The sequence below is a fragment of the Acomys minous genome, assembly GCF_964271855.1.
Source record: "Acomys minous genome assembly, chromosome: 10".
Classification (NCBI taxonomy): domain Eukaryota; kingdom Metazoa; phylum Chordata; class Mammalia; order Rodentia; family Muridae; genus Acomys; species Acomys minous.
In genome coordinates, this window is record NC_140491.1 from 820,246 (window position 1) to 831,976 (window position 11,731).

Sequence of the window (11,731 nt, forward strand, 5' to 3'; positions counted from 1 at the left end):
TTTTTTCGCAGTGATGAAAGTTCATGAGATTGGTCTCTGAACACAGCCGCAACCGAGCTGAGGTGTGTAAATCTTCCTCCAAATGGTAAGTGGACAAGTAAGAGACTATTCCTTAAGGAGCAAAGATTTGCTTGCTTCCACTTGTCTACAGGGAAAACCAACGGCTGGGGCCCTGCGCACGCACGCACAAGGCTTTTGGGCCGGCCCACCGGCCCCGCCCTCCTGGACGTCACGCAGGCACGTCGTAGCGTAAACCAAGGCCTGTCACGTGACTGGTATCTTTGCTTCTCCCAGATGGAGCCGGAAGAGGGGACGCCGCTTTGGCGGCTGCAGAAGCTGCCTCCGGAGCAGGGCGCCCGGGTGAGGGGTTGCGGGGAAGCAAAGAACGGGAGGGCTGGGTCGGGGCGATTATTCCCGGGCTCCTGGAGACGGAATGGCGGCTCAAGGACTTTGCACATCCTAGGAGTGCTTCAGGCCTCGGTGTGTGTGGGGTCTCCTTGCTCGGGTGGTGGAGCCTGAGATCTGCCGCGTACGCGAGTAGGTAATTTATCTTCTTTGAGCTCAGACCTCCCGAAGGTCGCCTGCGCATCTTTCAGTATGAAGTTCAGCTGGTGCGGTGAGGACTCGAACCTATGGAGGGTGGCAGGAACCAACTCCTAACCAGAAGAGAACCGGCCACTAACTTAAGCGTGCAAGATCGCAGCCGCTGAAAACAACCCACCCACAAAGCCAGGCTTGTGGGTACCAAGCTTTTTCTGCAGCACACCCTGGGTCCAGACCCCTGTGAAAATGATTTGATGGTGGCACAAGCTTTCATGTGGTTTTCCTTCCCCAAATCGGCTCCAGTTGTAGGTGAAAGAAACGTAACTTCACTCCTTCCATTGTCTAGAAAAATGCATCTTAAACATTTTCTCTGATTTTACAAATAGGGATAGTGAGATGTCAGCCACAGGTTTGAGTAATTTGCAAGAGATTTCCAGCTAACCAGGGCCAAAGTTGAAACCTATGCTCCGATTTCTGCCTGGAGATTCCGAACTTTCACAGCTGCTTTCCTCTCTTATATGGCCAAAATTTTACTGCCGTAGATGCCTGTGACTCCTAAATCTCAGGGTGGAGCCAGCAATCTTCTCCCCCAGCCTCTGCCTTCTGCCACAGCTGTGGAGAATCCCTTGTTTGGAGCTCAGCTCCTTTGTTCTCTACGTCCGTTCGTCCCTCGCTAGTTTTGTGAATCTGAGTCTCTTCACCCTTGGTCTCCCCTTCAATCTTCCTTTACCTATTTAATGGCTCTGCCTCTGTTGACCCTGTGATCTCTTAGTCTCACGCTTTCACCTCTCCCAATACATTCGCAAAGTTTGAGAATAATGAAATAATTACTTGAATGGAAGTTGAGCCCTTTCTCTTTTTTCTTGTATTCAGGCCCTTCCAAGATTTGGACCCTGCTCATCCTTTAAAAAGTCCTCTGCCCTTTCACCCGTCCCTACCTCTCTACCGTCACAGTTCCTAAACCTGCAGTGTGGTTTTGGTTTCAATCCTGTGTGTCCTCATCGCTGTGCCTGGGGATGCCTGCCAGCTAACTCTTCCTTTTAATACAGCCCTCTCCTTGCTCCTTTGTGTCGGCTATGACACTCTCCTCTAATCACATCCATTTATTATATATGTACTTTTTTGGGTAGCAGATTGGAACTACATTGTGGTAGAGCATTGCTTATCCTTAATTTCCTCATTTGTAAAATGAGAACAGTCAGTGCTTACCTCAGAGGGTTGTAGGGCGTACGTACCAGGATAGTGCTTGGTATCTAGGCAGGGGTTCATTGAAAATAGCAGCCATTACAGGTGCTTTTGTGTTGATTTCCATTTTATAATAACAGACGAACACACTATACATAATTTCTAGTGAATAAATGACATTATGTGGGCAGATGGCATTTTTCTCTTACACTTGAACTGCAGAAAATTTAAATAAAACTAGGAGTTAGTAGAACTGAGGCATAGTAGCTGGCTCTGTCCCAAATCCAGTCTTTGGATTTTTGTTAAGTTGTCAGGATTTCTGTTGCGGGTAGTGCAGAGTAAAGGGAATGTACAAGAGGGGAAAATGCCCAGGGCCTGCTTTCTCAAAAGTGAATTGGGATATTGTGAGAGGGTCTCACAGCAGAATCAAGTCAGTAGAGCTCCAATAAAAAGCTTTGCGGTGAACATTTGGTTATTATAGAAATGATGCCTTAGAATGATGGAGGAAAGCCTCTCCCCTCCCAACAGGGTTTCTCCATGTAGCCCTGGCTGCTCTGGAACTCACTCTAGACCAGGCTGGCCCTGAACTCACAGGTCCACCTGACTCTGTCTCCCTAGTGCTAAGAGTAAAGGTGTGAGCTACTAACACCCAGGAAAACTTTTAAACGTCCATTTTACATTCAGGAACTATAGAACAACAGCAGTATACCTTTAACATTATTTTACTTTCTAAAGGCAGACATCTTAATGGAAAGTCTGGGATTTAGCTGGGTTTGGGAGCTCATACCTGCAACCCCAGCATTTGGGAGACTAAGGCAGGAATGCCACAAGTTTGAGGCCAGCCTGGACTACAGAAGTGAGATCCTGTCTCTAAAACAAAACAAAATAAAACAAAACAAAACAAAACAAAACAAAACAACAACAAAACAATAAATCAAATGCAAAAAAAAAAAAAACCCAAACAATAAATCTTTGAAATAGTTGCCTTTCTGTCTTAGCTGGTTTTATAAAAGGGATGTCTGCCAACATTTGTGTTCTGCAGAAAAGACAGTTTTTATTTACTTTAAAGTACTTTTATTTCCTTTTTCTCCCCAGCTTCTTCACAAAATAATTGATGGTGTCTGTGGCCGAGCTTACCCTGTCCAGCAGGATTATCACAGTGTTTGGAACTCAGCGGAGTGGAAGCATGTTCTAGAAGATATTGCCACGTTTTTCAAAACTGTAGTTGGAAAAAATTTTTCTGATGAAGAGGTAACTTCGCTCCTGATCTCTTAACCTGATAGTAAACACCGCTCAGAGTTTCTAGCCTTGTTTCCAGGGTTCAACCCATGTGTTCAGTAAGTTCCGAATATGTGATACAGCAGCCGAAATGTCTAATGTGAGTGAGTGGAACACCATGTTGGAATTTCCAGTTTGCAGCTTTGTTGTTGTTCTTGTTGTTGTTGTTTTTTTTTTCTCCCCCTGTACAGATGAAAGGAAGATGCTAAAGACTCAGCCTGTGTGTTCTGGTTACAGTGACTAGCCGATTAGCATCGTACCTCATGGGGCATGGGTTTTACATCTTTGTCAAGAATTACTTGCACATATTTCTATGAGTTGTTCAACAGATGATGTTTTATGTATTTGCCATGTTGATTTAGATGATATTCTGGATCTGCATTTCTTTGAATATATATATACGGAATCTCTTACGCCCCTTGCCTTTTCATGCTCTTAATGGGGTTTTTGGTGAACAGAAGTTCTGAGGTTAATGAAATCCAGTGCATTTTTCTGCAGACATATCTTATCTCAGATAATGTTGTGAATTAATATTTTTGTGGGGACAGAGCCTGTTGCAGTTTCTCTGCGCAGTATCCCATTGACTTGCTACCATTTGGATGGCAGTCTACTGAATGGCTGTCCTTGCCTCAGAGCTATTACGAAGCCATGGTAATAAATCAAGTGACCATGTGTGGGGCCTGACTCTGGACTCTTACTGGATTCCATTAGTCACTGCATCTATTTTTGGTGCTTCTATACTGTTTAAATTTCCACAGCATTAGAGATACAGCTAAGTCAGTTCTTGATATCAGGTGGTAGTTCAACCTCACAAGAAGACCTTCAAGGTTGCTTTGGCTTCCCATGATCCTTTCTGTTGTCATATTACATATTCTGTGAATTACATGGAATTTCCAGATTACTTGGGAGAGAATTGGCAGCAGTATTTAGCTTCCTAGCCTATGAACATGGGCTAGGTCTCTTTATTTAGGGTGGCTTCTGTTTCTCTCTAATGTTTTATAAGTTTTAATGTAGAAGTCTTGCAAATATTTGGTTAGATTTTTAAAACATGGTGGTTTTAGTACTCTTTAATTTTATTTTTCAGTTGTTTAATGTTAGGACATAGAAATGGTTAACTTTTATCTCCTTCTCCATATCTAATATTTTTCATATATATATATATATATATATATGTGTGTGTGTGTGTGTGTGTGTGTGTGTGTGTGTGTGCATATATATTAAATAAAAAAAGTGATAGTAGACCTATCCTCCCTCACACTCCTATTTTATCTTCTAGGCGTTAGTTCCATGATTTTATAGGTATTAATTACAGAAGACGTTTATTACATTTCCAACTTGCTTTTTTTTTTAACGATGACATCTGCATTGCACTTGTAATTATCCTAAATTTTCACACTTGTGTTGTGCTTCTAAAAGCACTAAACACTGAAAGTCCTGCAAAGCGGTGTTGCCAGCTAGCCACTGGAGATCAACTTTTAAAAAGTCATCAGTGGCTATTGCATTGTATCTACATTTTCTGAATTATTTTTCTTTATTGTGTTAATGTAGTGATTATTTTTGGATGGTAAACTAAGCTTGCAATGTCACAATAAATCTAGCTTGGTCACGATGTGTATTATTCATGTGTGGATTGGTTGGGTGACCCAGGATTTTGCTTAGAGGTTTTGGATCTCTATTTCAGTGACACTGGCCATGAATTCTTTCCTGTGATACCCTTGCCGAGATCTTAGGTTTTGTTCTGGGTTTGTAGAGTGACTTTGGGAAGGTTTTTGTTTTTTCTCTTTTCCTGTCCTTTGGAAGAATTTGTACACCATTGATTTTGTTTATTTGCTTGTTTGTTTTGTTTAATTGGTATTGCATTACTTAGTTTTTAAACTGGGAAAATGTCTCTCATTAGCTTTTCTTTAATGGCAGTTGTCAATTCAGTGATTTCTGTTTCAATGGTTCAGCGTGTGCTTTACTGTCTACGTTTGGGACTGCTGTGTGTTTGGCAGTTGTTGGGTGTGGTGTTGTATACACCATGCCATTTGATTAGGTGTAAGTTAATATTCTTACATTCTGAAACTTCACTAACACTTTCTGTGAGTTTCTGGCAATAACTAAAAATTGTGATAATAACTCTGTCACTATGCGCTTTACCCATTCCCCTCATTTGGACTGTAGAATTCTGCTGCGGTGTATGCTTTAGCCTTTCTCTTGAGTTTCGCTTATTGCTTGTGAAAGTCCTTGTTATAAGGGCTGTGGTGCTCTTTGTGTGTGTGTGTGTGTGTGTGTGTGTGTGTGTGTGTGTGTGTGTGTGTGTGTGTGTGACTCTCTAGGGCTAACTAGTCAGTTAGTCCATTTCTTTACCTTTTGGTTTGCAGGAACGTGTTAAGACCTGTCCGGGTTACTCATTCTCAGCTTATGCTTTTCCTAGTTATTGAATATTTCTTTTCATCATACTGCTGCTTTTTAGGAAGTATATGGAAATAGGATGGGCACTTTTTTTTTTTAATGTTTGAAGCAGCAGGTCCCTTTCACTCACCTCTGGCCCTTTGTTTTCACAGATACTCCAGCAGTTGGACCAACTGAATTCATGTCATCAAGAAACTGTTATGAAATGTTTAAAGAGTAGGAAAAATGAGATCCAGCAGGCCCTGTTAGGAGAAATAGTTGATATTTCTTGTGGGCAGCTACAGGATTTTGATTGGCAGCTAAAGGTAAGAATTGAGTTAATTATATGTTTCTATGTTAATTCTATTAAATTAATATTCTATTAAATATTACTATTTAAATATATTTATTCTCTTAAAGTTTCTGAAATTCATTATTTTGAGACTGCATTGTTCCAAGGTACTTGCAGAGCTCATGTAAATTACTGGCTTCGTATTAACTTGGAGACAAGTGCACTCTGGGCAGTCAGACAAGGCCTGCTGCATTGTACTGATAATGAACTTTCCTAGGCCTACCAGTCAGAAATGGAGAGGTATGTATTTAGTGTATAGCCCTCACAAGAATTTTCTGGATGCTATAGTTTTCTCAAAATTGATAAATATGATTTTACTTTTAGGAGGAAAGTATATGTTATAAAGCAACAGTTTTTGCTTTTTTAAACATTGTGAAAAGAGGGCCAAGCTGAGTAGAGCTGAGAAAGAACATTTTCAGAACAGCTTCTGTTTGTTTGAGAAAGGATTTCTCTGTGTAGCCCTGGCTATACTAGAACACACTGTGTAGACCAGGCTGACCTTGAACTCATAGAGATCTGCCTGCCTCTGCCTCCTGAGTGCTGGGATTGAAGATGTGTGCCACCATACCTGGCCGCAGCTTTCTTTTCTTTAAGGTACCAAACTAGTAACAAACACATTCTGTTTCTTGATTTTAGCATGGTCTCAGGTTCAGAAAGTGCCTGATGTTGTTTTGGTGGTTTAAGAGGACACAGGTTGGGAAGGTGGGACAGTTAGGTAAGCTCATAACCGGAAAAATGACCACTGTGCACAGTTGTCTTCACTGAGGAAATGGGTTCTGTGGTTCTAGTTGTGGCTCAGCTGTGTTTAAGAATTTTTTTTGTTATTAATTATTATCATTAATAATTAATTGTTATCATATTGATGCAAAACTAGAATTATATTTAGTATGCAATTCAACCAAAGTTTGACAAAATTTTATACCTGTTGGGACAAATGATAAAAAGCAAGCTAGTCAGTGATAAATTATAAAAGATTTTCACTTAAATAAACGTTTATCATTTAAGTAAGTATGGATGCTAGGGGAGAGGTGCTAATAGTAGCATGCATGAAGGCTGTTTAGTTGTTTTTGCTTATCAAATTGTGTCTTAGTGGATACGGCTTCAGCCTTACATTTTGTTCTGAGACATGTAGTGGTTTCCGATGGGAGAAGGTTCCTGGGATACCACTTTCAACTGTGCATTCTTGTGTTAGTTTAATAATCCCTTTAGTTTTGGCTTCCAGACTTATATTTAAACAAATAGGACCCTCTACCTGAAAAGAATGACCTGGAGTTTAAAATCATGGTTTGGGACATTTCTTTGAAATGCTGGAGACCATGTACTTGGGAACAGTGAGGCTGGTTGCTGATGCTGTAGTTATGTTCAGAAGACTAGATGTCCTTTGGGTGGTACCTGATATTATATTCATCAACAGCTTTGATAGCCAGTCATGAGCTAAGTTGCTTAATTTCCAAGAAATTCTGAGTGTTTTTAGTCTGTTTTATACATGAGATGTCATCTTAGAATCTTATCTTTAACAATTCTGGTTCTTGCTGTATAGGGCACATTGAGCACTTTTCTATAATAAATTTCTATAATAAAACATGGTTTTGATCCTGAAGAAAGAATGTTTTTTTTAGCCAGACAAACTGATCCAGATACTGGCTTTTGGACAAACTCCTTTCTTCCTGCCCACTTTCTATACTTGTTCTGTCTTCTTCTTTTTCCTCCTGGTCTTTGAACGTGTGTTGTTTTGTCACAGGTCTAATTTGTTTCTCCTGTTTTCCAGAATTTGTGAGCAGACATGTGATGTGCTCTCACCCAGTTCTGATGTTTGCTGTGTATTGTCAGCTTACCATGTACCATTCACCTCACTTTCAACAGCTCGCGCTCTCTAGTGACAAGATTGCCACATTACAGATGCCCCTTTTAAACCTGCATCTGGATGTGAAGGAAAACGATGCTGTCAAACCGTACTCTGTTGAAATGACGAGGGAGGAGCTGCAGAGTCTAATCAGCTCCTTGGAGGCAGCTAATAAGGTGTGTGCTCAAATTGGGTCATACAGTCTACATGCTTAAGCATCATTCGACCTTGGAGGAGGAAGAGCAGAGCTGTGGCCGAGTTTTAGTGTGTCTCACTTCACTTTATGTCAAGCACAGGAAGCATGTGTGTTCTCCTGCGGAGGCTTGACTATTTTAGCTTCTGTCATCTTCTCTGAGCTGTGTTTTGAGTTAATATTTCTGACCTCTAAATGTTGAATTAATTATAACTTACAACATTAAATTACCAAGTTCTGAATTTAATTATATAGTAGTTACTTCTGAAACAAAAGCAGTACTATTCTAACTGTAGATTTTGTTTTTTTTCGTATTCATTAAGCTTAAAAATAAATTTTTTTACCAGCCAGGGGCAACAGCGCACACCTCTCTAATTCCAGCACTTGGGGAGGCAGAGGCAGGTGGATCTATATGAGTTCAAGGCCAGCCTGGTCTACAAAGAGAATCTGGGACAGCCAAGACCACACAGAGAAACCATGTCTCGAAAAAGAACCAAAAATACAAAACTAAACAGAAAATGAGAAAATTTTTACCTTGAGACAATGAAATTAGTTGCTTCTGAAGTCTCTCTAATTAAAAAAATTCTTTATGATTTTAAAAAAGAACTATCTTATTTGGATGAACAAATGTTGGACAGTTGCTTTTAAAATGTTCTGAGTGTGGGAGATAAATTATAACTGTAGTTATGACAAAATCAGGGTTTTCATATTTGCACAGTTGAGGCTGAACACCAGCAGCCAGTCCCAGTGTTTAGTATACAGAAATAGTGATTAGACAGCAGAAGTTTGCTGAGAGGAAGATGAAAATGTGATTTTCCCCAACAGTGTTTGCTTGTTATTAGGCAGCATTTCTTACAGGTCCACTCTCAGGGATTGGCTCCCAGTTGCTCCTGGGCAGCTCCTTAGCCTCTGTCACTCTTCTAGATCCTCTTGCCTTGACCTACTCTTTTATTTGGTTACATACTTACTGTTTTTCATTATGGTGCTAGGGATTAAGCCCATATTTTAACATTTTTAACCTAATATTCATATCAAAGTAAGTGCATGTGCCTCAGAATTCAAGTGCTACCTCAAACACCTTCATGTGAACAGCCTTCTTCCTGACTCCCAGCAGCATATGGAACCACTTACAAGTTTATGAATGGAGCCTTCCCATTCATGTTCAGAAACTTACATCAGGGTTATAGGAAAAGAGCATGTATTCCAGGAGGGGCGTCTGTATAAAGCACGTTTTTCCTCTTCCCCATTCTTGTCTGTGCTCTCATGCTGTGATGCAGCAAAAGACCCTCGCCAGATGTGGCCCTATCATCTCAGGCTTCCCAGCCTCCAGAACCATCAGAGGAATGAACTTCTATTGCTTATAAACACTTGGGCTATGATATTTTGTTACAGATATAGAAAATGGGCTAAGGCAAGATTATCAAAACTCCTTCAGGTCACTGCTAAGCTACCTTGCCATTGGAATAAAACGTCCCAGTTTCTGTTCATTAACTCAGCTCAGCCACCTAGCCACTTACCACCTCAGCCTTCTTATCTCTTAAAAAAAAGGGTTAGGAATTATCCTTCTGTCTCAAAACCTTTTGTGGTTAAATGAAAACAATTTCCGTAATGTGCTTTTCCCAACAGTCAGCACATACTTTTCATTACACAAATAATTTATAAATTACACATTTGGAGAGTGCTCAGTGGATATAAAATTTGGCAATTGTGTTAATAAGAAGCCATCAGTAGGACAGAAGTGTCCAACGGGTTGTTGTAACCTGGTGTTTTTGGTTCAATAATGGTGTCAGAGGATGGAGCTAGAGAGAAATACCTGATTATTCATAAGGACTGTAGGTTGTTACACCATTAAAAAGAAAAGCCCAGAGGCTCACCAGTGCCTCTTAAACCTCCTGCCCTTTTAAGCTCTATAAACATGACCTTCCTCCTATTCTGCACGGTAGCTCACAGTTTAATTTTGTCTTCATGATTAACCTTCATGTCCAGTAACAGTGCTTGGAGTGGAAGCCTGGTGACCTTCGGAGAAGCGGGTTTGGTGGAACCTGGTCTGAGTTCAGTGTGACCGAGCACAGATCTTGGCAGGCAGGAGCCATATGCCATTAGCTGCTGCTCTTATATCCTGCTTCAGAGTTCATGGAGCAGATAGAAGCATCACTCTGCCCTGACATTGCTTTTCCCTGTTTGTGTTTTAAGGTGGTCCTGCAGTTAAAATAACTTGAAGTGCTGAATATCAACACTCGTAGAGTTTAAGGCTGCACTGTGGCAGAGTGGACGCTCTCTTCAGAGGGTGCATGTTACAGCAGGCTGAGCCGGAAGCATGCTGAGATAACAAAGCTGAAAATCTTTCTGCAACCGTAAAGAAGAGGAAATTGTATGGCTGATAGGAAATGCGTAGAATGAAAGATAAAAAGCTGACGTCACAGCTTGTGATTTCACAACGATTGTTTTGTTTCATTAAATATTTGAGAAGTCTTTGTAGATAGGATTTTATCAAAAGATAAAAATACATGCTGAAGTAATATAAACACACAAAGCACAGACATACTGGACTGTTGCTTAAATATGAATAGCAAGACATGCACTATGAATATATAATTTGTGATATTTGAAAATAATGTTTTAAAGCATATATAAGGTGCATATGCAAATTAGGAGGTTCCATGTATTTTTCATGTTTCAAAGAAAAGAATGTAAGTTGTAAAGTTGAGGTGAAAATTCCGTTATCTGACGTGAACAAACAAACATTGAAAATGTGTGTAAATAATTAGGGAATAATTTGAATACTTTATAAAAGTTCATAAGAATTTGATAATTCTTTGTTATTCTGTACATCCTCACTTCCTTGGGAGACTAAGGTCTGAGAAAACAAGAAAGCTGTCACCAATGCTGTGGTGTGCATATTGTCACTCACATACTGGTTTGGTTTTTGTACATTCCTAATCTGAAATTTGAGCTTCTGGATAGTAACAAATTAATTGTAATGCAAACCACTTTTCACCTCAGCTAACTTTAAAAATAAGCATTTTGAGCAAATAAAAGTATCTGGTCTTATCTTTATGTGATGCTTGATTTCAGTGACTTCCCACATAGCTCGGCAGTTGGTATGTAATTAGCTGGTCCCTGCTGTTTGCAGTCCTGTGGCTCCATAAGGCACCAGTCTGGACATCCAGAGCAATGATGATCACTGTTTTCTTTGTACGGCTGCGGCCAGGCTCAACAAGACTGTGGATTGAGTGATGCCCTATGGTCTGTGGCAGAGCGTTCATTAGGAAGGGAGCTTAGGCCGGAATGTTCCCCAACGGACTTCTTTTTTCATCAAGAAATTTTGGGTATGGAAAGTGTATCTAGGCAGTATGCTCAGTGTGGTGGTTGATTTCCTTTTAGGCCGGTTCCTCAAGTCAGGATGGGCCATTGACAGCCTGAACAGCAGTGTCTCTGGAGGCCTGGTCCAGGTCTCTATTGCATCCTTCCTTTCAGTGCAGCCCGTTACAAAGGGATACCTCCACCCCCAACATGGTTCCACCAGCCTGTTTAACAGCTTCTTTGAAGTGTGATTGACACACTGTCTAATGCCTTTCTTTATGGTGCCAGTTTAGTGCATTTTGACTGACGGATACTCATGAAAGCAGCACTGTGGTCAAGATAGTGAATACAGCCCCTCCTGCAAGCTTCTTGACCTTAGCAGTCTTTCAGCACTGCTGGCTTCTAGTTGACACAGATTAGTGAAGATGGGATCATATGGTATTTATTTTCTTTACTGTTGGCAGTGGGACGCAGGGTAGTGTGCATTACCACCGAGCTCAGTCTGTCTCTAGAACAAACAACAGCAAGCCAAGTTAAGCCTGGCTTTTCCTAGTATCTCTTGCTTGTTTGGGACTCAGCCATACTCTATTGCTGGGGCTGGCCTGGAGCTCAACTCTGTAGACCAGGCTGGGTCTTGAACTCATGACTGTCATCCTGCCTC

General features: G+C 40.8%; 1 protein-coding gene across 1 annotated transcript; it reads left to right on the top strand.

The window, feature by feature from the left end:
• Window positions 1-227: 227 nt before the first annotated feature.
• COMMD8 (COMM domain containing 8) lies at window positions 228-10,824 on the top strand. Its single transcript, XM_084797282.1, has 5 exons — window positions 228-360; window positions 2,824-2,979; window positions 5,553-5,705; window positions 7,595-7,750; window positions 9,961-10,824. The coding sequence occupies exons 1-5, from the start codon at window positions 295-297 to the stop codon at window positions 9,979-9,981; spliced, it is 552 nt and encodes a 183-aa protein (XP_084653408.1). The 5' UTR covers window positions 228-294; the 3' UTR covers window positions 9,982-10,824.
• Window positions 10,825-11,731: the final 907 nt, after the last annotated feature.

What these genes read in the sequence shown, in the direction of transcription:
- COMMD8 (XM_084797282.1), top strand. Translation starts at nt 295, where the DNA reads ATGGAGCCGGAAGAGGGGACGCCGCTTTGGCGGCTGCAGAAGCTGCCT. An exon ending in AAAATTTTTCTGATGAAGAG is followed by an intron (nt 2,980 to 5,552) that starts GTAACTTCGCTC and finishes TTGTTTTCACAG; the next exon opens with ATACTCCAGCAGTTGGACCA. An exon ending in ATTTTGATTGGCAGCTAAAG is followed by an intron (nt 5,706 to 7,594) that starts GTAAGAATTGAG and finishes CACTTTCAACAG; the next exon opens with CTCGCGCTCTCTAGTGACAA.